The 27,921-nt window shown below is 38.8% G+C and overlaps 2 protein-coding genes across 2 annotated transcripts; both read right to left on the reverse strand.

Annotated features, from left to right (window-relative positions):
- Positions 1–4,997: 4,997 nt before the first annotated feature.
- On the reverse strand, positions 4,998–5,858 carry sst6.1 (somatostatin family member 6.1; the record flags this gene model as incomplete). Its single annotated transcript, XM_083674669.1, has 2 exons — positions 4,998–5,228; positions 5,754–5,858. 2 exons carry the CDS (start codon positions 5,856–5,858, stop codon positions 4,998–5,000), a joined length of 336 nt encoding a protein of 111 aa, XP_083530795.1.
- A 5,407-nt stretch (positions 5,859–11,265) lies between these two features.
- On the reverse strand, positions 11,266–23,174 carry srm (spermidine synthase). The gene is made up of 32 exons (XM_083675965.1): positions 23,037–23,174; positions 22,608–22,744; positions 22,396–22,519; positions 22,181–22,285; positions 21,662–21,821; positions 21,337–21,445; positions 21,171–21,246; positions 20,937–21,047; positions 19,897–20,040; positions 19,537–19,727; positions 19,137–19,293; positions 18,892–19,040; positions 18,706–18,756; positions 18,486–18,597; positions 18,197–18,244; positions 18,014–18,089; positions 17,821–17,933; positions 17,608–17,700; positions 17,428–17,496; positions 17,176–17,269; positions 16,965–17,038; positions 16,501–16,678; positions 16,268–16,332; positions 16,032–16,108; positions 14,908–15,054; positions 14,302–14,422; positions 14,085–14,177; positions 13,843–13,996; positions 13,655–13,738; positions 12,968–13,113; positions 12,660–12,782; positions 11,266–12,510 (listed from the first exon to the last, which is right to left on the reverse strand). Exons 1-32 carry the CDS (start codon positions 23,154–23,156, stop codon positions 12,493–12,495), a joined length of 3,519 nt encoding a protein of 1,172 aa, XP_083532091.1. The 5' UTR covers positions 23,157–23,174; the 3' UTR covers positions 11,266–12,492.
- Between the last annotated feature and the right edge of the window lie 4,747 nt (positions 23,175–27,921).

A 27,921-nucleotide genomic window follows, 5' to 3' on the forward strand; every position in this document is an offset into this window, starting at 1 on the left:
AAGGATAAAGATCCTTGTTAATTCATCACGTCTATGTCAACAATGGTCCAGTGTAAAAATCCTCACACATTATGACACATAGACTTTACACAATTGTAATAGCATTAGTATGGTAAGAATAGTTTAAAATGGAAGTAGTGCACATTGTTATAGAGTACTTCTCATTTTGTATGTGGTTGTGTAACCGCTTTTCGATATCGTAGCTGGTTAACATCGGGTATTTGAGTAGACGGTCGCGTGTGTTGGCAAGCCAAAGGTCCAACTCTGTTGGAGTCTCGACCTGGTGTCTATGACCCAGATACGCAGTTGGGCTCAGCTCAACGACTGGGCTTGTTGTGGTGTTATGATCATGGGTGAGTATAACCATGTTGATATGGTAAAACTCACTGAAGTTCAAATACCCCCACCCGCGCTGTTGAATTGCTAGCTTTTAGCGTAGCTGGCTTACATCAGGTATTTGAGGAGACTGTCATGTCAGAGGTCAGAGGCACATGTCAGAGGTCTCTAGTTCGAGACAACCTGAATTGCGAGGCTAGTGTTTGCAAGTTGTTTGACGTCTATTTCAGTTGCAGCTTGCACAATTCCAAATGCAATGGGAATGGCGTTATTACAATGAAGTAATAGTTTGCCACAGATCTACATGTCGGTCATTGTCTGACGACTCGACTAGTTAAGGCAAAGCGGCGTCGCGTTAGAATGACGACATCTGACGTAAGACAATGCATATACAGTAGGTACTGTCAGATTGTTCCCTATAGGACCAAACAAAGTCATTCACATTACTACACTTTCAACTAACCAACACTGTACATTTAAACCATAAAAGACTTGAGCAAAAAAATTGAAATAAACTCTCACGGTCACGTTCCCTTGCCTAAAGGTGAACATATACTGTAGTTTTGCGCGTTGCTACCCCCTCTTGCCACACTGAAATTTTTAAAAGGTACATATGCTACATTAAAAAAGTGGCAAAGAATGTAAAATAGGTACTTAAAGACCAGTGCTCGACCTCAACAACAAATTTGAAACAGTGCTTTTCACAGAACGTTCTATATCATGTGATCTCCTTTCTGAAAGTCCATTTGACCAGATGCTTCTGGGACTGTCATGTTATACTGTACCATACACGTGTGTTTGTATGACTATGAAAAGTATATCCAGATGTGTCTTGAGGATAGTTTCATTCACACCTTACAAAGTCATGTCTTCTGAAGTTGACAACTATTTGCTTTACTTGCATGAGTATAATTTAACTCTTAGGGTTTCTTTGAAGTTGTTTCATTCCTAAGAGGAGAACCAACAAAAGCTATTACTCTGTTATTTTTAAATACAGGCAAACATGAAGTCACATTTAAATTTGAATTACACAGTTAGGTCTATAGCACTTCACATCCCCCTCCTTCAGATCAAAAGAAAACCAATAGAAATGCTTTGGATGCAGGCACCAGCTTTGATGTTCCACCAGTGCATGCTCATTTCAGCTCTGGGGCATAGAGTAAGGAGTGGACAGCTTCTCCGCTGACATCAAATTGTTTTGTGCAGTAATTTAGGCCCCAGAGATATAGATTGCAATCAATCATCCCTCTTACCTTTTTGACAAAACAAAATGCATTGAATGTGAATGTTTCTTTTTTTAATAATACATGATTGTTTAATATTTGGTCTTCAATTGAAAAATTGAAGTTAGTGTAACATACTGGTAGAATATACCTGTAGAATATACCCTACTTTTTTGTTTCAGTAGGATACAACATTTACAAAAACTACTGTAGGCCTACATTGTACACATTTTCTATAAGTGGATGAAATTGAGGGGACATGTGGCAGGTATACTAACTATTTGCACCTATTATTTTCAAGAGGGAATAAAGTATAAGATTTTGTGGTTATTATGTTGGAATTGCCATGCTTTGGTCTTATAATGTGTTTCTTGCTTAGTTAAACATTTGTAATCCATCACCATTTCCAGATATTCATGTTTTGAATGGTGAGTCAATGACAGGGTAATCATTAACCAAAACATATACTGTAATTTACCTCATGAGATCCATCAATTCACTAATGCCTATACTTTGAGGCTCCAGAGTTTAGTTAATATTTGGAATATAGTAACTACTGGACAATTCTGTAAGTGTTCTTGCCCTGTGTAGAGTTAAATGAGCAGTCATCACAGCCCATATGCCAGAAGGGCTATCAGAGCCTGTGGTTTCTGGTGCTTGGTAATTGTAGTGTGATGGAGCATCAAGCCCCAGTTGCTAATGTGGGTGCTCTGTGCGGTGAGAATCGAACAGCAGGTTGGAAGGGTCACACAGTGAATAGTTTATTTTCTCAGAATGAACATCTGCCCTGTCTATAAAGCCACCCATTAATTGTGCATTGTGTAACAACTACATGACAAGACTGTCAAACAAGCTCACTCCAAGCCGATTCCAACACAGCAATACTAGCATCAAATTACACATTTCGTCCTTGAGCTACCTGTAATACAATGGTCTGTACGCCTCTAATGATTATAGGTATGAATTGTCACAAGGGAAAAGTTTATATAAGACATGAAGTGATGCTGCAGTTTGCCTATTCAATGATGAAGGTAATTTAGACTAGAGTGTTAGCTTTCCTGCACAACTAGTACCATCGCACTTTAGGGATAAGGAAATACATCTGTTAAAATGTTTTTGTTGGAGTAAGCAAGGCATTATAACTAAATATACACTAACCCACCATAAATAGATGCAAAAGAGGGGATAACTAACACACACATTATTCTAAACTAAATACGGAACTAAGTGTGAGCTTTTAAGCAAGCTATTTTTCTATCCTCGCTGACATGTTTTATGACCTGTGACAATTCACTATCGCAACATGCGTTGAGCATGTTGATGAAACTAAACTCTCTGTAGTAACATTAGATAATCAACTCTCATGGTCAAATCATATTGATAAAATTGTTGTGAATATGAGGGGAGGTCTGTCTCTGATAAAGATGTTCAGAGGTTTTAACACCACGCTTGACTGTACAAGTTATTCAGGCTCTAATCTTATCAAATCTAGACTACTGTCCAGTGGTATGGTCAGGTGCAGCATCTTGCATACATCTTGCATACACTTCAGACAGACATGCACCTCCCACCAGAGATGCAACTATGGGTTTCCTTACTGTTCCCAAACCAAAAACAAATTGCATGCGGCACACAGTAATGTATACAGCCATTGGCCATTGAGTAATCAGCCACCACTGTTTTAAAAAACATCACTGTTTTAAAAAACATCTTAAGAAACATATTGTGTCACAGCGCCTCTCCTCCAGTCTGAGTCATTCTCTGGCTTTTATTGTTTCTTGGTTTCTGGCAATGCTTGATTATTTTATTTTAATGTGATGTAGTATTGTCTTTGTGTTAATCTGTGTTACTCTTATCTATAATTTTTCTACAACTGTTCTGTACTTTACTCATGAATAAATAAGGAGCTGACTAATAAACAAAAAAGAGCAATTTGGTCCAGAGAGTGAGAGATCTGATTCTTCTTGTGCTTTTAAGGGTAAGCTGAAAATGAAGGATTCTCAGATGTGTTCGAGCCTTATTTCATGGTGGAGGGGTGATCAATATTACATCCTAACTGTTTAATGAGCTGTATTAGTCAATATTACACCCTACCAGTTTTCTTTTAACAGTTGAAAATGTTAATAATCAAGATAACTTTGTGAATGTGTAAATGAAACAGCACTGACTAGTCTGTCTTTAGCCTACACATTTTGTGTCAATGACAACCAAAAACTTTAAGCAAGCTCAGTTCATTGTATTAACACATTATAAAGGACAAACTACATAGAAAATACACTCACCGGCCACTTTATTAGGTACATCTGTTCAACTGCTCGGTAACGCAAATATCTAATCAGCCAATCACATGGCAGCAACTCAATGCATTTAGGCATGTAGACATGGTCAAGACGACCTGCTGAAGTTCAAAACGAGCATCAGAATGGGGAAGAAAGGTGATTTAAGTGACTTTGAACGTGGCATGGTTGTTGGTGCCAGACGGGCTGGTCTGAGTATTTCAGAAACTGCTGATCTACTGGGATTTTCTACTGGGGTTTACAGGGAATGGTCCGAAAAAAAGAAAATATCCAGCTATCCAGTGAGCGGCAGTTCTCTGGGCGAAAATGCCTTGTTGATGCCAGAGGTCAGAGGAGAATGGCCAGACTGGTTCGAGATGATAGAAAGGTAACAGTAACTCAAATAACCACTCGTTACAACCAAGGTATGCAGAAGACCATCTCTGAACGCACAACACGTCAAACCTTGAAGCAGATGGGCTAAAAAAGGGGGTCCAACCCAGTACTAGCAAGGTGTACCTAATAAAGTGGCCGGTGAGTGTATATTCATGGTCCATTGGACATGTTGTCCCAGTAAAGAGCCAGTTTGTTTACAAACTAAAGATGGTCAATGTCAGGGAAGAACATAGCTGTCTCTAAAAACAAACTATAAACCATAACTATAAAACAATTATAATGTTGAGTTATTTCATCAATATACATATTGTGCTTCCCAAATAAAAATGTAATGCATAAAGTTAGTCAGGAAAGTCAGCAAGTAGTATTTTTCCTATATTGGAGAGAGATGACTATCCGTGAGTACAGTATTAATTTAACAAGGAGTCCGTTGAGTAAACACCTCAAGCTGAAGTTTAAAGAATCTATCAAACGTAAAACAAGCACAGCAAAGAACAAAATGAGACGCTTTTCACCAAAACCAAATATCATAATCATGCTTTATTGTTTTTGGATGTACTCTGAAATTAATAAATAAACACATAATACATAAATAGACAAATAAATCATCAATATTCAAACGGACAGACTGCGTCAAGTGAAGTCCTTTGAAACCGCTCTTCCGACAAGTGTGCATGATATGTACAGTCGAGGTCTACCACAGTTCATGTTCGGGTTGTGTTGGGGATGGGAAGGACAACGTGGGGTGCATAGCTGATTGGCACTGTTAGCAGGATGTGAAGGTTTTCCAGAAGAAGTTTTTACAGGGGGCTTTGCGGTCGCGCTGGGGCAGCTGTGATAGCCTGTTGTAGACGGACCTCTCCTCCAGACGGGAATCCAGAGGCTCCTCTAGATCCAAAGGTGAGACCTCCCCAGGCAGCATGTTGCTGTCCGTCGCTCCATCTAACAAGCCAGAGACCAGCTTGAGAATCAGCTCCTTACGCTCTTTACTCAATTCCTGTGTTGAAAAACAAGAATGAGTGTGAATAGCTGCGTTCACGTTATAAATATCCAGAGAGAAATGCATCAGTCACGTAAACGTTAACATGACAACGTTGTTTTCTATTATCAGTCTGATTCTTTATAAATTGACAGATCTGGTTAGCTATATGTATTTCACACCACTCAAATAGCAAACAAGGCATCATTGGATTTCAATTGTGAATTTACAAAGATAATTATAAACATGGAATTATGTTGCACTGTTAAAGCAATCTTTATAAATAATGTAAATCAAGAGATTGTAGTTTGTAAAACATTGCTGTGCTAATTCTATGATTTGTCAAATCAAACACATATCAAATAACATTATCTGACCAACAAATGTTTTCTAATCAAATCAAAAGATTTCAGAAAGTCATTTCATCACTATGTTTCATAAAACCATAAAGTTAATTGTTATACAACAACATTACGATGAAGTTATGATCATGCTAGGTTAATAACTCTACCTTAAACTAATTCTAATAACATTTTTACTCACTCTGTTCGTATGTAGTGGGCTTCTGTCTTCCACAGGAAGCACGGCGGCTGCTCTAACACTGTACAGGACCCCCATGAGAGACGCTAAAATCACCAGGAGCTGCATGCTGGAGCAGGTGACTGAGACACAAAGAGAGTGAGAGAGAGATAGAGAGAGCGCACAAAGTGGTGAGACTTGAGAAAAGGAGAGAGAATGCTAGAGATAATGCTGTGTGGTGATCGCCTTGGATAGGTTACTGTCACTGGATTCTAGACAGCTGTTGATTCTTAAGCTCTTCCTCCAAAGTCCCCCAGTCTTTTATAGCCCTCTCCCCCTGTCTGCCACTGACGCAAGGAGTGGTGGGTGTATGTATGACGGAGAGGGAGAGGGATGGGGGGGGGGTGGGGGTCAGGGGAAAACTAATGGAACCATTCAACTGTTAACCCCTTGACTAATGGCAGACATTTCACTCATCTGACATACCTGGGGTAACATCTGCAACAAACCACGTCATATGCCTTAAAATGGTTCTGACCATCAATATCTAAATTATACCTAGAATTGACAGTGATTTCTATACTACAGTATATGACATGTATGACAATTTCTGAGTCCTAACTACTGTAATGATGTATGATTCTAGACCATATACGTAAGCCATCTAAAAAAATAATCTCAATAAATATAATTGATAGATGATTCTGTGTAAAATACTGTATCTAGTACCTCAATCCAAATAACAATTATTCCAATATAGCCCTATTGCATTTTGTTCAGGACACAAAGAATATGACCCAAATAAATGTGCCTTGTCTGTGCCTTCATTTTACTGCTCATATACATAATACACAATACACTTCCTACACAATACACTTCCTACACAATACACTTCCTACACACTACACTTGCACACTACTTGTGACTGCATATCATTTTTCTCTCCCAGATCCTTACTCCTCTAACACCTACAGATTACAATCGAACTGTCTGCCACCTGGTATGACTGGGAGCGCCATCTTCATGTGCGGGACATAATCGCTGTATGCTGACTACAGAGGCATGCTACTGAAATAAAAGGCTTCGGCAATATTGATGGCTAAGTCAAGATGTTAAACGTGTTTTCTCTTTTAACCAGTTGTTGAGCCCTTATTTTTTTTGTTCACTGTAAGGATTCATATTCTCAGAGTTTGTGTCGAGCACATTATGTATGGCATTATGTATGGCTGTGTATGGTGTGTCAACATACATGTTGTATGTTCACCTGTATAATTCACAGAGGCCTTTGAGACACAGAGTATGCTATCTGGGGCCAGAAAGTGAAATAACTAGAGACCTTCAGGGAGTGCACTATATCCCCAGTGCTAATAGAGTCCACTCCCTTAGCAGGGATCGTAGTACACTGCAGGGCTATGTCGTTACAATACAGGATATACAGTAGTCCATAATGCTGTATAATGTAATTGTGAATATTCTGTGAATATATGAGTATTGTGTTGACATCTTATGCTTTTTCTGGGTCTTTTCCATTCATTTTGGATTTAGCGGACCAACAGTATACACCAAATATTGTGGGGTGTGGATTTATCTCTACATTAAGACTTAAATATGAACGCATTAGACAATATTCTGATTTTGGAGTAAACTATCCCTTTAAGGTCAAAACATGTTTTTTCCCCAATTATTTTCATGAATTTCAACTTGATTTTCTATTGACCCAAAACCTGTATTCCAATGTTGTTGTGGTGTAGGTTTCACAGATGTGCTGCTGATTGGCCATGATATCATCATAGTTAATTTAAGTCTACCAGTCTTGGGCGAATTCCGAAGGACATACCAGTGGATCTGTTTATGAACTTCCTGCCCAACAGCATCGCAGGGTGAATTTTAATCTAAACTTTTTTTTAATTCAAAGGATTTGGTTTGTGAGGTTTTAGCCATGACATCACCATTGCATTGTGGAACCTCAGAGGCACCCACATGTCAGCTAATATTATTCTCCTCTGATAAGCGTGCACACAGATCCAAAATGTATTCTCTATGTGCTCAAACTGTTGAGTTTTTTTTCACAGACATTGCAGGTCTTCATGGCCCGAGGCTGTCCAAAGATTAACTCAGTGTTGAAATGAGTGTGCCCTGAGGTAGATTCACGATGCGGTGTGTTTGATGAATTTACGGCAACTGACCTCTGCAGCAAATACACCATAGACATATAGTAATACACTCAGCCCACCCCGCAAGAAACTTCAAACAGGGAAATTGTCAGTATGACACCCTGCAAAGTTCCTCTGAAATGTGTCTAATGTGCATGGCTTCCTTAATTTTCACCCCCTCAACTGCATATCACTTTATTGGCCCCAAGCACCAATTTAACAGACCTCTCTGGAGCCTAGATAGTACACACAAACACAAAAAAAATAAAGCAAGTGCAAATGAGGTACTGTTAATTTACCTTCAACTTATCAGCTTAATTGAAAAGACAAAAAACAATTGTGGATTCAGTTTAAATAAAAGTATAGGGTTACCAGGGTACCTAAAGATATGCCTGGGAATATGTCCAACATAACCTGAATGAAAGGCCCAGATACAGTAAATTGGGCAAAAACCATGCTTACTTTTAACCTGGCGTGCCAGATCCTGTGGTAATAACTATAGTGAGCTATGTACAGCCAGGCTAGCTTTACACTTACTCCACACAATCATTAATGAGGCGAGGCTGGGGAGCACTTAGTGGACACTGTCTAGACAGGGCCACTGCACTAGGGCAAAATGTACTGAACAGTGATACAGTACACCTGTACCATAAGGAGCTATTCTGTCCTTACTAAAAAAGCCATTAATCAGAAAGTGAACAACAGCAGGGTCAGAACATACAGACATTAAACTATACCAGAGGCAACTGAGAGCAACAGAGTAACAATACTTATACACTGTATTATATAGCAGTTGCGTAAATAGGGACAAGCTTAGGTGGACAAGAGAGCTTTGTCCTCCCTATACTGTACATTCACAGTATACTTGCAGCAGTGTGTCATGTTCAGTTACAGTAGCTCTATACCCACAATATTTTATTTGTTTGAATTTACTTCAGGGTGAGCAACAGTAAATGTAGAGTTTGGCTCCAACTTATGTTATAAATAAGCCTGTAAGACTGTACTGTACATTGTCATTTTTAACCTTCTATTATAGTTTTAATTTCGTAAACAGTCAAATACAGTAGACCTGTTATTATTATTATTTTTATTTAACCTTTATTTATTCAGGGAGACACACTGAGACCGAGGTCACTTTTGTGGGTGTGTCCGGGTTACAATAAGTATGATTACAAAACACCTTAAAAAACATGTAAAAATACTAAATACACACATTAGTCAATCAAAATAAGAGCATGTCTCTGTAAGCTGGTCCCTAACCAAGGACTTAAAACTAGTGTAAGGGAACAAGTGCTCCAACCTCAATCTACCCTGAAGATCATTCCATGTCTCAGGAGTACAGTAGCTAACAGTTTTTCCCAGTTCTGTAAACACCCTTGGGACATTATAAAGCAGCAAGATCTAAGAGCATGTCTGATCACCACTAGTTTGCCATAAAAGCAATGATGTGAGGTAAAATGGGAGTTTTAAAAGAACTGCTTTATATACAAATACAATCCAATGATAAGCCCTTCTCAAAGTCAAATAATCTCATCCCACAGACTGATACAAAAGACAACGGTGGGTGCAGAAACTATCCCTGGGGATGAACGCAGAGCAGAATGATAAACCGAGTCTAATGGTTTGAGGCTGAGGCCTGCCACTTTAATGTAAATTGTGTCACCATAGTCGAGGACAGGGAGGAACGTTGCCTCTCAAATTCTTTATCAGTTTTTCAACATGTATTTTTAAGGACAGTTTATCATCTTTCCAAATGCCCAGGTACTTATAATGTGGGAGTTGTTCAATTTGGGCTCCTTTCAGGGTACAAATATGCAGATCATTGTAATCAATAATCCCAGATCTAGAGAAAAACATACATTTAGTTTTGTCCTCATTCAGCACATGCTTAAGATCAATACGCGATTTTTGAATAGTAAGAGTAAAAACCTTGCTGAAGGTAAAAGATAGCCTGCTGAAGTGAAGGGGCACAGGAGTGGACAACAGTATCATCAGCATAAAGTTGCAATTTACAATTGTTCAAGGACAAACCAACATTATTTATGTCAATTGTAAACAGCAGTGGACCTAGAATCGAACTTTGCGGAACACCTTTATTAACATTGAGAAAACTAGACTGAACTCCATCTACTAAAATAAATGGAGTCCTCTCCTGCAGGTATTTTGAAAGCAATTACAGGCCAACTGATCCAAACCAATGGCAAATAACCTCTGTAAAAGGACGGCATGATCAACCATATTAGAGAGGTCAAAATAGAGGGCTGCGCAATGCTGTTTCTTATCCAGACAGATCACAATGTCAGTCCGCATCTGAGACTTGATCAGGGATCCAGAGAGGGAACTATCAGCCTGATCAGGGAACAACCTTTCCAAGTTATCTGTCTGATCGAGGATATTTAAATAATTGTTTCTTTCATTCTGTATAGGTAGTCTGCAGAGATAAAATGTTGGTTTAAGGAATCACATATTATTTTATTCTTATGCAGTTTTCATATGCCCTGTATACTCTGATCAAGGGTTCCAATACAGTGAGCAGCTATAAGCTATAGTCTCTTTCCACAGCCGCTGTCATGGTGGATAGAGCTCAGGAGCGAGAATTCCCCATATGAAATACTTCTGGAAATAGACGATGCCATCTTGTGGTTGTACTGGGAATCTAGTTAAAGCTATAAAACAGTCATAAAACAAACAAGCTAATAAACAAGCAAACTAAAAACCAAAGCTGTACTGCAGGCCTATGTTTTGTGTCGTCCATGTGAGACATTGTTCCATGAAGTACAAATGTTTATAATAATGGAACAAATAATAAGTGGGAGCTTCTTGGGCCGGTTACTTGGACATAGATTAAGGCTCCTACTGGCTATGGTAGTGAACTGGAATAAAGTTGTGGGGAGCGTCATTAAGAACATTGCCAATTTTGATGTATTATGCACAGTGGTGACATTTAATTAATAAAACCTTGGGGAATCCAAGTATTCTTTTAAAACCAACAAGTTCACTCCAGGAACCTGGTTCCCATGGGTTCCCCCCATTTCCACCACTGTGTACAAGAGAACATGACAGTATCATATGTATAGGGCAGTTCTCTACAAATGTGGTAGTCATGTCAGCCTAACACTACAGTTCAATTTGCAATGGACACAACTATATCAAGTGGGATAGAAAACCATATTGTTTCAATGTTAGATTCATCTGCAAAATTTTGAGTGATGCACCCCACTGATGCAACAAGGCATTGTGGATGATTGCACAATCATGCCTGAACTAAAATATAGGCCAGTGCGGATTTCTCCTTTCATTACTTGTGTTGAGAACAAGGCATGCATCTTACATCATCCCTTAGTGACTGACTGTCAGTTACTTTAAAGAGTAAGTCTCAGATACCCAGTTTACCTCACTGATTTATTATATTTCATAATTATCATAAAAACATGATCTCAATACTTGTGTATAACACCATTTTCTTTTGACAGGTTCATTTTGGAGGTATGGCTCAAATGCACTCCATGAAGATCAATAGATTGCAGTATTTCACAACAGCTATGTTCATAACACATCAGGTCGCAAAAAAATAAAATCAAAAGCATAATTTTGACATTGTGGATGATTTCTATACTAGATCAACAACTGTATACCGGTAGTACCATTTTAAAATACAGAGATAACCAATCAGCAAGGGATTAAATGCACTAAACTAATTTGATGTGCAGTATACCCTCAGTAATCCATCAATTCACACATTGTAACATCTATGCTGGCATATACACAATCAATTCAAATCATTAACTATTAGATGATAAACAATCAATGATTCTGATGATTTTATAAAGGGGAAATGTTCTTAACTCTTGTGTCCTGAGCTCTTCCATTATGTTAGGTTATACATCATTTTATTCAATATAAAAACATACCATCGATATCTGCCTGTAGGGACACTATGATACAAACCACTTCAACAACAAATTGTTTTCCTTTTACAGAATCCAGGCACTATTGGGTTCATCATGAAATGTTTTTGAGAACGATTTGATGAAATTGTGAGACAAATGATAAGTTTGTATCATTTTCTTTTAGCCAAAATCATGTTGACAAAGAGTTAGACATGCAGCAGTTTGCAATTGAGGGTACCTTAATGTTAATGTTGTATTCAAATCTTAAAGTAGAGGTATTATTGTCCTAGTACAGTACTAGTGCAAGTATGTACTACGATTAAACCATACTAATACTGACTGTTAGAATCACATTGTCCAAAAAAGTAAGGTAAGAATGTTGTTTTCCTCAATTCACACCCAGTTTCTCAACTAAAGGTTGACGAGGTGATTAACATAAAGAATCAGACGTAACAAAAAAAACCCAGAACAAATAAATACAAATAGTTTGTAAGACTGGAAGGAAGCATTGGAAGGAATTAATATGCTCTCTCTGCAAAGCCCAGAACTCCCCACTGAAGGTTATGTCTATCCAGTTTCCACCCTTAACAAGTCTTCACCAGGTCCTCCCCAGTGGAGATACAAAGATGGTGGCAAGGTGCAGCAGCTGTGTTGTGAAGTGTTGCTTCTGTTTTCAGAGAGAGCCAGGTCAAGGATTTACATTTTGTCCATTGTTGACACTCATGCTTCACTCAGTACCTGTTAAAAGTTAAAAGGAAAGACAACTTAAAACTAAGACATAGTATGGATGTAACAGGCTGCAACTTTAGATACGCCATGAAAAACAGGAAAATGATGGTGTTGCTACATTTCCATAAGTATATTCAAAACACTATTTGAATAGAGACCTTTCTTGCAAACTCGGGGAGGATGAACGATGCTCTGTGAATCTCTGGGTTGTAATACTTCAGGTTCATACTTTCCACCTCATCTCTTGGGAGTTCTCTCACTGGTTCCCTGAAATTTGTTTGCTAATAGAAAATTCAATAAAAAGGATTATAGGGCATGAATATTGGAAATGGAAGAGGACATACATGAACACATTGACAAAGTCTAGTTAGTTAACTCATTGATTTGAATTAGTAATTTTACAGCAAGAAGTGTGCAATAAAAGACCAAAAAGAAAACAAATGGGGAGAAAGAAATCTAGACTCACAGCGTTTTTACTGCAGAGCATGAAGCCAATTTGGCCACTTGGGTAAGTGGGAATGGTGCAGTAGGCATAGTCCACCACAGGGAATAAGGTTTTGCAGAAGGTCCGCATCTCTTTTATCAGCTCCAAATGGAGCCATTGACACTCTCCTGAGGAATACACAGTGGCATACAAAAAAAGGTTAATTTAAAAAAGAAAAAAAAAAAGGTCAATTCCCTTTCAGTAATTTATGGCCTTGTTCTTAGAGTAGGCAGAGACAGATTTGTCTTGGCTTGACAAATTACAGTTGAACAGTTCTTCAGAAGTTCATGAAAGGCATGCAAGTCAGGCAAAAAAACAACATGCCCCTGGGCTGGTAAAGTATAGGTGGCTGGTGTGTAAGGGGAAAAAACAAGGCTTGGGGGCGCTTCGTGGTGTAGCACACACTAATGCGCATACCACATAATCGCAAGGTTCCTGGTTCGATTCCGACCCTCGACACATCTTTGCATGTCATCCCTTTTTAACCTATTTTGGCAATCCTTCACTGTTTATATGGGCAAGAAACTAAATTGCTGCATTACAACTAGTAATATACCACAGTGAAAGCTATAAATCTTATTTCACAGCTATGAATTGTACATGTTGCCATTTTTGGGGTTATAAAAATATCAGAGGCAGAATTCCAGGTGTCAACAGAAATCATGTTACCTTGGCAACAAAGAATTCCACCATCTCGCAAGGCTGTCTTCATAAGTTGATAGTAAGACTCTTTGAACAAACTCTCAGCAGGCCCTGCAGCAGCAAACAGACAGTTGAGGACACAGGATTATATTTACAGAGAGGTGTTGATGTGATAAACTAATAAAGTGTACCACTTTTGCATAGGGGTTTCTCACCAACAGGGTCTGAGGAATCTGTTATAATGACATCAAAAGCATCCTGGTTCTGTTTCATGAACTCAAATCCATCTCCAACATTCAGGGTGAGTTTGGGACTGAAGAAACCTTTTGCCATTCCAGGGAGGTACTTCTTTGACACGTTGATTACATCCTGAAGAAAATATTATTGGTCAAACAGGAACGGGTGGTTTAACAGAATGAGAAGTGATTTCTGAGTGATTCCACTTAAGAGCACCCACCTCATCTATTTCACACTGAACCACTGATTCAACAAGCAAGTGCTTCACCACTTCTCTCAGCACGCCACCATCTCCCCCACCAATAATCAGGACCTGCAAAATGAATTCAATAATAAAAATTAGATGACATAATGAACAGTAGTTCAAATAACACCAGGTTGAAAACTGGACAAATACTGCAACTACTCTCATTGTATGCATCATGGAATGCCAATACCTTTTTGGGGCAAGGGTGACTGCAGAGGGGTAGATTGGCTATCATCTCTTGATAGGAAAACTCGTCCCTCTCTGTGCATTGAATAACTCCATCCAACACCAAGACATTTCCATAGGTTTTGCTGAAAATAAATAAGGTGTGTAATTTATCAACACAACATGAATGTTAGCTAGCAAACAACTCGCCCAAGCAGAAGAGAAGGTGGTGGTTTGCTAGCTGTGTTGACATTACCTACTGACATGTCAGATAACAGCTAGAAGAAAACGTGGTTAGCTAGCAAGCTAGCATAGCTATCTAGCTTAGTTACTGAGAGATAGGATAAAAGCTGTCAGATTGAAACAGATAGATACTGAGCAATTTAAATAGAGCTAACATGTGATTGCTAGCTAGCTAAGCTTAAATATAGAGGTAGGTAACAGCTAGTATGCTAATAATATCAGACATCATTAGCTAGCTAGCTAAAGTTAGCTTGCAAGTCAGGGACTGAGGTTATCATAATAAATCAGTAAACCAGTGTAGCTGGCTGACATATACAAATAAAAAAGCCTAAATGTAACGCTGGCAAGCTAACAAACTATTATCCAAATTAAATAGCTAGCTACTGACCTCTTGAAAACCATGACATCTTGAAATTTGGATTTTTGGTGGTAAAGAACCTCTTCCACTTGAAGACTCATCGCTTGCCCCGGCCATAGCGTACATGTTTCTGTGAACCATCCGTCTTTTATGCTATCCATTATTGATACAGCAGAGATTTATGGAGCCAAAAAACGGATTTGTTGGTGTTTCATTAACTGCAATCTGGCTGTGTGTGAGTGTGCCAGCAACAACTGAATGACACGTTGGGCGTTTTCTATGAACTACCACCTAACTTAATTCGCATCATTTTAACGGATGAAAATTTACTGACGTCAAATAGTGATGGATATTGACCAATGGTATTGTAGAAGGGGAGGGTTCAGTGAAAGTTTGTTTGACTCCAGGCTGCCCGGGCTGCCCGGGCGCCCACGTGAAAGGTACAGTAGGATACAAAAGCGACTGAGCCCTGCAGGCAGCGGCACCAGTCAAAGCAGCTCCCGAAGAAACTTCGTGGGTTTGCTTCAGCTGGCTAAAAGTATTTCTATGTAGCGTACATGTACAGTAATAAGGCGGTGGTGGTGGTAGTAGTAGTAGTATTGGCTGCAATAGTGGTGGCCGTAGTAGTACTGTTTGTAATAATGGCAGAGAGGTTTTAAATACATATTTTCTATATATGATAATGGTGATTTCAGTAGAGGTATTTGGGGTACAGTTATAGCTACAATTCTGGTTTTTGGTTACATCAGACATACAACTCGTCTTGACAAGTTTTCTTTTTCTACAGTCACTTTATTGAGTCGACATATGAGACACATTCCTGAAATCAATGAAGCATATTTCTCTAAAATCTCTTTTAATGAGCAGGTTAATTGTAAATTCTTCTTGGTTACAGAGAAAAACATGTGCACTGTTGTATTTACATAGGGTAAATAGATATAGATCCAGAAAAAAAACAAAAATTATACAATTATGAAAATGTATGTTTCCATCTTCTGGAGAAAAAGAAGAACAATTCATTGATGGGTAGACCTATCTTTTGGGCCAGTTATGACTGAATCCTCTGAAAATAAAAGAACCAAATCATTGATTATCATTTAAAACAAAATGGACATTATGTTTATGTATTAACAACAAATAATGAACCTTTTTACCTTTCAGATTTTCCAGCCAAATAGGACATACTTCTGTTGGCAGCACTGAAATTGGATTTTTGTGCTTTTGCGTTTTTCTACAGAAAAAAGGGTCAATTTTAGCATATTCATTAAATACACATGCAAGCGAATTTCAATATCTGATTAAATTAAGTCTTTTGGTTATAGATCCTACAAATACAATAATATTACAAAACTTTTGTGATGATGGAAACAATATTAGGGCTAAATGTCACCTTTTTCCTTGGTCCCTGTCCTTGTCTGTTTGGATCAAACTGTGAACCATCCTTTCCTTTGGCTCCTAGAAGAAGAGTTATTTATTTTGATCACAGAATGTCAACAAGAAAGGTCATAAGAAATGTGTGGTGGTGTGAATGAATCTCATCTGGCATAAACCACCTCTAGAATATTGCCTAACCATAGTCCAAAAAAATAACGTAAACAATCAAATGAAGATTAATATGCATACCAGTAAAGACTTTGAAATCAGATTGGCTGTAGTCATAGGGTTTGAAAACTGGAGGTGGAGTCAAGTCCTTGTGGGGCATCTCAGCAGGTTTCATGAGTTTCTTATTAGGTTTGGGGGTCAACTCTCCTGTCTCACTGGCAACCCTCTGTCTTTTCTTTCCTCCTGCTTTAGCAGAGTCCTGATGAAAATTGTAGAAAAAAAAGGGATAAGTGCAATGTAATAATAACACTAAAACGTGTACATTATGTTAAGTGTAACTATAACTATGTATTTATATGATCATTTTAGGTAGACACAGAAATTACCATGCATGTACAAACATGTTACCTACCATTATGATCAGGAGCTTATGTACATGTAATATACCTATATTACATTAACTGTGTTTGCAAATGGACAGAATAGACTGGGTCTACCACTAATAAAAGCAAACTTGGCAAACAGGTGAGGAAAACATTACTCACTGAAGCTTGCTGGCGCACAGTTGCAACATTCTGAAGTGATTCCTGGTAGCTTTGTTTGACCTTTTTTCTTTCCTCTGAAAAATAAGAAATATCACCACTATGTAGCGCAACAAAGACAAGCTTTTCTTATTCATTCACTGTACCACATTCAAGGGCTTACTGGGAATTGGTTGCAGTGGATCGAATCAAATCCACTGTATAGACACCTTACCTGTGGCTGCCCTTGCCTGTTCCTTAGCTTTCTGCTTGGCCTCTACTTCTTTCTGCTGTTGCTCAACACTCTGTAGCTTCCATCTATTACTGATCTGTTCACATGGGGTGGTAAAATAAACATGTAAAACACAGCAAGAAATGTGGGTATATTTGTTTGACAGTGCAAGATCATTCTGACCATCTTAGCAGGTATTATTTCTGCCACAACAGACATTTTTAATTGGATTCATGAAAGAAAATCCTCAAATACCTCATATATTTTCGATGACGGGTCAAACTTGGCATTTTTGGAGAAGTGGATGTTGTTCGAAGGTAGATACTGAAAATAAGTGGACAAATATCAGTCATTAAAATTGTGAAAATATATACATTCATTTATTTAAAACAAAATGTGGTTACCCAGCATAATGATTGGTGACAACACACTTACCATTCGGAAAGGGTTCTGGAAAGACTCAACAATGCTGTAGGATTTCTGCTGTGCCACTGTGAGTTGACCTAGATCTTTGATTGGGTCCTTGTCCTTTCAAAATGAGCAGAGAAAAACTAAGTTCCCAATTCATATACAGTCACATTTCTAACAGACAAGGCAGATCTGAGAAAAGCACCAATGGGATGAACATATATAACAGTTAGTTGTTACCTCAAACAATGTGATTTTTGCTGAAACTGAGAGAGCCCTTGACATGTCTTGCATGTCCACCTCTTCTCCCTGCTCCTCATCAGAGAAGAGCTTACCCTGTTTGGTCGGGAGTTCTGAAAGTGGAGTCACAAGGTAAGTTTAAGGTCTCATTGACAGTCAAATAGTTCAGAATTCATGATAGCAATCAGCTTACCAATTGAAGAGAAGTTGGGGAGATCCCTCTCCGACACTCTGGATGTATCATGAGGACCAAACAAGGTAACTTCTGGCTGCAAGATGAACCAATGCATGACATTTAATCTCAAAGGAGCATTTATCACAAAACAAATAGTGACAACAGAGCAGATTTTATATTAACAAAATCAATTTCACAAACCTTTTTTATAGGAGTGAGTCCTTTCTTCTTCTCAGTCATAATTTCAGCCTGTATACAAAGACAATATAGTTTTAAGTTTAATTAATGAATTGCTGATCCAATAAACCTTTCATTCAACAATTACTGTATTTGAGCCTCTACATTCAACAATATAAAGTACCCACACTGCTTACAAAAAGTTATAACATGTTCCAAACGAGCAGGGGTATGTTCAGTTGGTTGAATAATACGCACTGAATGACACATTGTGTTAAACGTTGTGCCATGCTGAACACGGACCAGGTCATACCTTGAGGAGGGGCATGTCTCTGGCCTGCTGCACCAATAGGTGGAGCTCATTAACTTGCTGCCGCACCATTGGTGGGACAGGGTTACAGCAAGCGATGATGCCTTGAGGCTCTCTGGGTAAAAGACAGAAGGTGAATGTTTTAGCATCTTAACTGTGTGAAACAGAGGTTGAATTTTGAGTAATACAGCTGGATTGGTGGGAATGATCATAATAATCTTACTTTGGGAGTTCTTCAGATATCTTGATCATCATATGATTGGGCAGGACATACCTAAAATAGAGGAGGCATGTTTAATTGGAATGAACTAAGGTGAAGATTTCGGAAACAACTGTCTGAATTCAAGCCTAACGCTCTGAAGATCAGGGTTGCCTAAGCAAGCAAATGGAAACAACAATAACAGCATACCCAGTGCTCTCGTCCTCCTGCCTGGCCAGCTTGTCCCTCCAGCCGTACAGCAGCCTGAAGGCAGCTAGCTGCTGGGTGTTGAATGTCCTCTTCTGCTTCCTCAACAGGTCCAGGTACGAATCCTCCGTGAAAATTGGCTTCACATATTTCTGCACAGAGGTACATCATGAGCGTCTTAACCATGTGTGATGGGTATTCGGGAGACACGCTAACAATCTGATGAGCCACCCAGTTTCGATCTGTACCTTCAGTGAGATGCCTTTGCTTTTGTTCCAGACCACCTGCAGCAGGGCAGGCTGCCCATTGCCCTTTTCATACAGGTCAACTCTCAGCCGATCGTAAACGTAGAGGAGGTAGTGGGTGTCTGCCCGGGCATAATGAAACATCTCCTCCGGCAAAGGCCTACAGTAAAATTACACAACCCATTCAATCAAATCTGATTTTGTTTACAGGTGGGCTAATATTAACCATGCACCACAGTATTGAGTGAACAATCAATGAACCATTGACCACTGGAATTTCTCACAGCAAGCCAGGAAAAGAACACAAACCTGCAAACAGCTTCAACATCAAAAAGTGTAAGATGAACCCATATCGGTGGTGTGTTTTTGCTGGCACAGTCCAGCGCTAGAGTAACTGCATTACCGTATTCTCCAGTCAGCCAGCTGGTAGCGTTTGTCAGAGTCTACGCTGCAGAAGAGCTTCAGCAGGTGGTCCAGGGAGTGCCTGCCCAGGTTGAGTGCGCGGGAAGCTTGGTGGGTGTCAAACATGTTGACAATGTAGAGGCCAAAGTCCTTTTGTAGCCACTCGATGTCAGAGTCAGCACCGTGGAAAACCTGAAAAACAAGCAAATGTTATTTGTCAACTGACCTGTTTAGGAACAATCCCATTTCAAAAGCATAATTTCAAATTAGTGGCACAATTTGTATGACCATAACGTTTCAGTGTCTAGAAAGTGTGCGGAGGGCATAATAGAGGAACATGTAAAGCAAAGTGAGGAATTACCTTGACAATAGATGGATCTGTGAAAGCCTCGTTCAATATGTACATATCACTGCGGAGCTCCAAGGTGTCTATAATGAAGTCTTCGTCCCTTGTTGAGATCTGCATCAGGCAGGTGATGCCTAGGAAACTTCTGTAGGAGTGGTGCTGGAAGAGAAAAAAGATTCAAACAGTGAAAGGCAAAGCTTCAATAAACACATCACTGAATTCTAGCAACTGTTGATTGATTTACTAAATGTTTGATGGTTGACTCTGTAGTTTACACATCTGTTAATTGATGCAGGGTCAGAAATACACCAGGGCAAAGGGAAGAAATGCCATTAAGATAATAAATAATGCCCCAGAAAGACCACGCTTTGGCACTGTCATTTCAGAAGGCTGATGACAGTCAACCACAAGTTGTCTTTGGCAAAAAGAGCTCAGTTGTCAGTTCAGTCGCTGAGTTTACTGTTTTAACCTGAGATTAAATGGAAGTATTTAATGTGAGCTAAACAATAAGTCTATTGTAGTCTACAAGAGTATGATAGCTGTAGATCGTCCCATATATTATAAATAAGATCGACATTTCTTTTGTCGATCTTAAATTTGTGTCTTACATTTTATGGGATGTATAGATAGCTTTGAAAGAGGTAATGACAGAGGCCTACTGTTGTAGTTAATAGAGGCAAAAGCATATACATTGCAATAAAGAATGAAGCCATATTTTACAGCATTTTCATTAATTCCATATTACAAAATGTATTAAATATAGAGACCGCTCACTAACCTACAGCGTACCTAAGTGTGTTAGTGCTGTGATGGAACAAAAGCATTCAGGACTGGCGTTGGCTATCCCTAAATTACTTGTTTTTGTTCAGTTGTACTTTTAAGAAAGAGCAAGGCAGTGGAAAGTTGAAAATTAGAGTTACTTGTGACTATGCACCTGTACAACATCTTTTGGCTCTTTTAATGCTAAAATAACCATCTATTTTTCCATCTGAAGCATGGTAAATGCTATTTCTAAGGATTTAAAAAATGCCCCATATTTCAACACCAAATCTTACCTCCAGATCTACTGCAAACACAGACGTCTTGACCAGTTTCTCATTTAATGCCACCAGGTCCCCCAGAGTGTCTATAAACAAGCAGTTGGTCTCAGCAAGTGGTTTGTACATCTGAAAATAACACACAACAAGTGTTGAGTCTGAGAATCTAGTTCAAATCAGTCAAAACAGGAAGAGAGAAAAACACTAATCTAGTTAATAGTATCAGACCAAAAAGGATGTCAAATGATTTACCTGAGGTTCAGGCTTGGATAGCAAACTCTCTGCCAACAACAGATGATCCAACTCGTATTGGTATGGGTGAGCAAACCTAAGAGGACCGAATGGTAAATAGTTCAAATAAAAAGTAATTGAATGTGAAATGAATTAGACAAAGAAGGTAAACTGAGCATGTTTTTACATGTCTTCCACATGCTCCTGAGTTCTCTGATGGTGAATGAAGTCAGCCAGGGCGGCAGGGACATCCAAATCCTCTGGTCTTTCTTTACGGATGTGTTTGTTGGTGAAATCTGCAATGGAAAGAGAAGAACATAATAGATACATTAGCATTTTATTTTACATATACCAATAACAACTGGTGCAACACTGCTCATTTTTTCCTCGCAAAAACAAAAACTAAATAGTACCAAACGGTAATGGATACAAGAAAAAGATTGCACCATACAAGAAATGCCAACAGAAAAGTCATGAAAAGGATGCCATGTATAACCTTCATTGTAGCTTACATGAGGGAAGTGGTTTTACTGCATTGGGCTTGATGAAGATGTTTGGGGTAAATGGTGTGTTGCTATTGTCAACTTTGTCCCGGAATTTCAGCTGGGGTCTGTTGACGTTTTTGGCATGGAGCAGATAGAACGTTTCAGAACCACGTCCAGACTCTCTTCCCTATTCAATACACATAGAAAACAGTGAAAATGGAATTATAGAGTTAGAACGTTTCGGAATTTCATTTAAGTCATTAAGCAGAGGCTTTTTTTTTCCAAAGTGACTTACAATAGAATGTACAAGAGTACATTTGTCTTTAAGTAAGTGAAAGAATCAACTATATGACAGTCATTGTAAGTAAAACCTTTGATAAGAACAAGTGCCATCGGCAGTCACAGTGTTAGAGAGGGAAGACATTTTATTTTTTTCTCATTCAATTCTCAGAACCCCAGTTGGAACCAACTAATAAGAAAACCACTATGTTCGAACAGGCATAGGCATATGTTGTTTTTCTCAAAGAATACAATTAAATCGCCAACCTTACGATTCCAGCTGGACACAACAATCTTAGGAGGCTGATAACCTGCTGGCATGACAGGTTGTTGGCTCCTGTTAACTCCAGCAGCATCATCAAGCAGGATACCCTAGAAATCAATAAAAACAGCTCAATTGGCCATGCAGTCTCTCAAGTGCAGTCTCTGAAATTCATATTTAAGTGTGCTGAGTAGGGTACCTGCTTCAGATGCATACTTACGACTTTCTCAAGAATGACATCATTGGAATCAATCAACAAGTCAAATCTTTCCTCCAACCCTGTGAGTTTGTTGCGGTCTCTCATATGAGCTCTGCAGCCATGATGTTGCATTATCTGGCTCATACTGATAAAGGACAGAGAGACATGATGTTGGTAACTGCATCTTGGGTTTGTGACTCTCAAGGCAATCAACACATCAAAATCATACTCACCAGTGTAGGAGTCCGTCTCCTTGAGTTTCACAGAACTCTCGAAATCCCGGGAAGCTGCGATATAAGTCATATTCATCACCTACTTGGGGTAGACTGGCAGATGCCTTGGTAGCTGCAACGACAGTGCCCAGCCCATACTGTGGAGGAAAAGTAAAGATTAGCTTCTGTAGCGTACTGTACTTGCGCGAGGATTCTTCGTTGGACTGTAATAGTAACTCCATACGTTGGTCTCTTGAATGGAACAATGACTAACACGCTTAGCAAAATGTTTGTAGTTTCTGGCTCAGTCTTTGAATTTGATAATTAAACATTTAGAAATGCAAGTATACTAGCTCGCCAGCTGGCTATCCACGTTTTTACACGTTGCAGACAGTGGACACATCGAGCACAATCGAAACAGACGTATTACTCGCTGGTCAGCTATTCTACCTTGACGAATGCATCCACATCCTTGAACCCGTTAAACTCGTTATCCTCAGACGCTGGCTCATCATTCTGGGATGAATTACTGTTTGGTTGTTTCTTTGACTTGGAACCTGAAGAATCCATTTCAGATTTGTGTACATGTGAGAGTGGCAGGAAGCAACTTCTTCCTCTCTTTCTTCTTCTTCCGCACGGTATATTTGAAACCAACACAAAGGCACATTAGCGCCACCAAATGGAAGTGCACAGCTCATAAATACTAACCCTAACCCTAACCCTAACTATTAATCAACATCACTTTTTAGAGATAGTATGCTGTTTAAAACCTTAACTGACCCTATATTCAGTGTCACAGTAGCAAATAGTTTTCATCAGCCTCCCATCCATCTCACATAAACAACTACCAAATACCACCATGAGATAACACCTGTAGACAAAAAAATTAAAATAACTGCATACCCAGCATTACACCCTACAATGACTAATTTGTAATAGTCTGTTGCCACATGCTCAGTGCTCACTGCATCCCCACTGAACTTGTATATCAATGCACTACATATGGGACGTCCACTACACATAGCACCAACCTTTCCCCACCAGTCCACGACTGTTAGGCTACTGTAATTAGATGCTCAGTACCAGGAGAGGGCGGTCTTCACCTGAGCAAATGCTATGAATTAGCGGTTAGTGACAGTGCCCATATAAACAGAATCAAAGTGTTGGTTGAAGTCTGTCCTTGTTCAGACTTTTCAGGGTAAGGAACCAAAGATGTGATTTTGGAATAGAAGGGAATGGGAACTATCCCTTTAACCGCATGGAATTATCAAATAGGAGATAAACCTTAAATATGTGTCATATTATTCATCTAGCATGTGAAAGCATGCATTGATATACCTCTTCTGAAACGTATATTAACCTCTTTCCAACCATTGTTGTTACTTACAGTGCAACAGTAGTGTGTGGCTCAGTACTCCAGCAGTACTCCGTTGACTGAATTTTGAAATGTATTGTAGGCTGTAACCAGTGCTTTGGTTGTATGTGCTATAGTTATGTTAAAACTACAGCCGTTATATCATTTCTGGTGTTAAAATAGACGCCTCCTGATCCAGTGATGAATAATGTGTCCATCACAGTGCTCTGGGTATCGGCACACAGGCAACTCATTATGTGGATCTGTGGTGTGAAAAGGAACCTTCTCTCTTCCTCCCCTCTTCATATTGATCTTCTCACAAGGCCCTCCTCTCTTATTATCTTAAAAGCATCTCTACAACACCAGATTGATCAATATTTCAACATAGGGTACCTTCCTTTGTTGTTTATTTAAGAAGGAAATAGTAGAACTTTGGCAGTTCTTATAATCAAGAGAAGTCAAAAAGATAAGGCAACAATTGGATGTCCAGCACTGTTATAGTGATATATTGTGTTTTATATGTATCTAATTTTGTTTAGGCATTTCCATGATCTTAATATTGATGTAAACTGCATACTACTACTACTACTGTAGATGCCAAAAATGTCTTGTTTAGGCAGGCACAGTTTAAATTGGTCTAGTTTAGTCTTTGTTTGGCTCTACACTCCAAAATGTTGGATTTAAAATCAAACAATTACTATGAGGTTAAAGTATAGATTCTCAGCTTTTAGTTGATATTTGTGTATATATTGGTTTCATCATTCAGAAATTAATGGGATATGTTCCATCACATCATTTGTGCAGGCATAAGAGAGCTGTCAATGTCTAGTATTGATATTCTAGGCTTTGTGTTTGCCTTTGGAGTCTGCTACTGATGCCTGTGAACATGAAGACCAAAGCGGTGTCAATGAAAGTCAAGGAAGCCTTTATTAGGCTGAAAACAATTCTGAAACATAGCCAAAACCTTAGGTTTGCCAAAATCTATATTTTGGAACACAATTAAAAAGAAAAGAAAGCACTGGTGACCTTACCAATTACAAACAGGCTGATAGGCCAAGGCGGACTTCTCCAGTAGATGACTGAAGAATGCTCACCATGAATAAGAAAAAAACCCAATACAACTCTCCCACAGATCAGTAACACTCTCCAGGAGGTAGGCGTGAATGTGTCAGAGACTCACATCCGCAGAATACGTCACCAGCCGAACTATAGAGGCTTCACTGCAAGGTGCAAACCACTAGTTATCCTCAAAAAGGATGGTCACTTAGAGTTTGCTAAAAATAATCTAAAAAGCATGCAGAGGTCTGGAAAAAGATCTTGTGCACAGATAAGATTAATATTATCATGTATCAGAGTGATTGCAAGTGGAAGGTTTGGAGAAAAAAGGATCTGCCCAAGATTTACAGCATACCGCCTTGTCTGTGAAACATGGTGGAGAGGGTGTTAATGTTAGAGAATGTATAGCTGCCACTAGAACTGGTTAACTTGTCTTAATTGATGATGTAACTGCTGACAGCAACAGCAGAATGTATTCTGAAGTACAAGCAAATGCCCCCAAATTCATTGGATGGCGCTTCATCATACAGTAAGACAATGACCCAAAGCATCCTGCCATAGTAAATAGGGAGATTATCAGGGCCAAAAAGTGTTCTTGACTGGTCAAGTCAACCTTCAGATATACATCCAATTTAACATGCATTTAATTTCCTGATGATAAGATTTTAGGCAAACATACCTCAAAACAAACAACAACTGAAGATGGCTGCAGTACATGCCTGACAGAGCATCACCAGAGAAGACACCCAGCATCTGGTGGGGTCAATGGGTCACAGACCTCAGGCAGTTATAGCATGCAAAGGATTGTCAACTAAATACTAAACATGAGTGCTTAATTTGGACATTTGATCAATCACTTTTGGGTGCCCTGAAACAGGGGGACTATACATAAACAGTGTTGTAATTTCTAAATGGTGAAACCAATATGTACATAAATACCATCAAATAAAAGCTTTTAGATCATTTTTACTTACACAGAGCATTATATATATATATATACAAATTCATTGGTCAAAGCAGAATGTCAGTTTAGGATAGATACGTAGATGGTTTTACTAAGAAAAATGCAGCCGTCCAAATCACACAGCACAATACAAACATTCAAAAGAAAATCCGTAAATCAGTTTTTATTTATTTTCAGATTTAGAAAACACAAATGCACCACACAATATTGTACATGCACATTTTCAGTTTACAAGATCAGCCAATGACTTTTCAATTTGAAAACTTTCTTGATCCAATCTCATGGAGATCACTTGACATAAATACTGTACTGAAGAGTCAAACAGAAAGGCCAAGCATTGTTTACAACATCATTCATTAAATGTTTCTTCTTAAATAAATACTGTTTCTTTCCTCTTAGTCTTTTGATTGATTGGGAGACTTCTTACGCATCATAGGCTAGAATTTCAATTTCTTATAATAATGCATTCAGTTAAGCTTTTTGAGACAGTTTTAAAATATTTAAATAATGTCATACAAATATACTGCTTTAAAAAAAGACAGGAGAATAATAATAGTTTGGCCTTCTACCTTTCATCAGGGAGAGTTATGGATCAACAGGGCTTGTTTATTCACCCACATGATATTTGTCCCTCTACATGTCTGCTCATGTGTCCTTTCTAGAATTCATTGAGGATTGCATTTAGAATTTATATTGGGGACAAATCCAATAAATATTTCCTTACTTTTGATCCCCTTTCAGGGCATTGGTCCATGTCATAGAACACGGGAAAGACAGAGCCATCAAAATCACAATGTAAATAAGTCATAACTAATATATTTTGTCTTTTAAAGCAACACTTGACCTTTGTGCAGAACAGTCAAAACAAATAAATACATGGCCCATAATCAAGCATTAAAAACCAAGATCTCCACAGTACTTATACATTACAAAACTAAGATGAAGGTGACTTCTTCGCATCAGTGATACAAGGAATGTGAGAAATATTGTTTTTTTTCTGTTAAATTTAACATTTAAATCGGTCATAAGAAGACATTTTATTTGTAAACATTGGTTGGTTTGCGGATGCGATGACATCTACATAAAGATAGGGTGTACAGAAGCACATAAAAGCCACAAAACAAGCATATCAACAGAAATGCATTACTCCAAGACAGCTCTGTCTAATAGTGGATAACAGTGACCATTTGGGATGAAAAACTCTTAGCACTGAGGCAGAACTGTATCTAACAACTAACTAAGCCCTTTACAAATGCTGTCTTTATGAAATTCATAGGTTGAACCAGAACAGAAATATTATTAATCATATTTCCTTTGATTACTTTAGGTGTGATTAACTAACTTACCCAGCACTCTAGGTCGACAGGGTTTACACTTTTGGGACTATTCCATGTAGCAAGGTCAATTGTCCAGGCCCAGGGCAAGCCAAAAAAAAAAAATCACCTTTAATATCTGAAAAACGAAAGTATTTCAACCTAGGTGTGGTTTGAACCAGGTTCCGTTATCTCCCAGGTTAACCTCATGGTGTTTTTATCCCATTTGAAAATAAGCCCCAAAAATGGCCCCAATGTTTCAGCTGTCCCAAGCCCTGAACCATGACAAGTACAATAAATGGTTTTGAGCTTTTTTAAATGGTTGAATGGCCTTTGCAAAGACACAGTCATCTGTGACACAAAGTGGCAAGGTAATGTGCAACCATTAAGACACACGCATGCCCGCACCTGCATCCACACATGTACGCACGCTCGCACGCTCGCACACACACACACACACACACACACACACACACACGCACGCACGCACGCACGCACGCACACACACACACACACACACACACACACACACACAAATACTCTCCACATCCTGATGGAATCGTCCTGATTTAGCTTCTCTCCCTAAATCCTGATACATTTGTCTTCTGTAGGTGTCATTAGGATCATTTATCCTATGCCCTTTCCCAT

The sequence above is a fragment of the Argentina silus genome, assembly GCF_951799395.1.
Source record: "Argentina silus genome assembly, chromosome: 8".
In the NCBI taxonomy this organism is placed as follows: domain Eukaryota; kingdom Metazoa; phylum Chordata; class Actinopteri; order Argentiniformes; family Argentinidae; genus Argentina; species Argentina silus.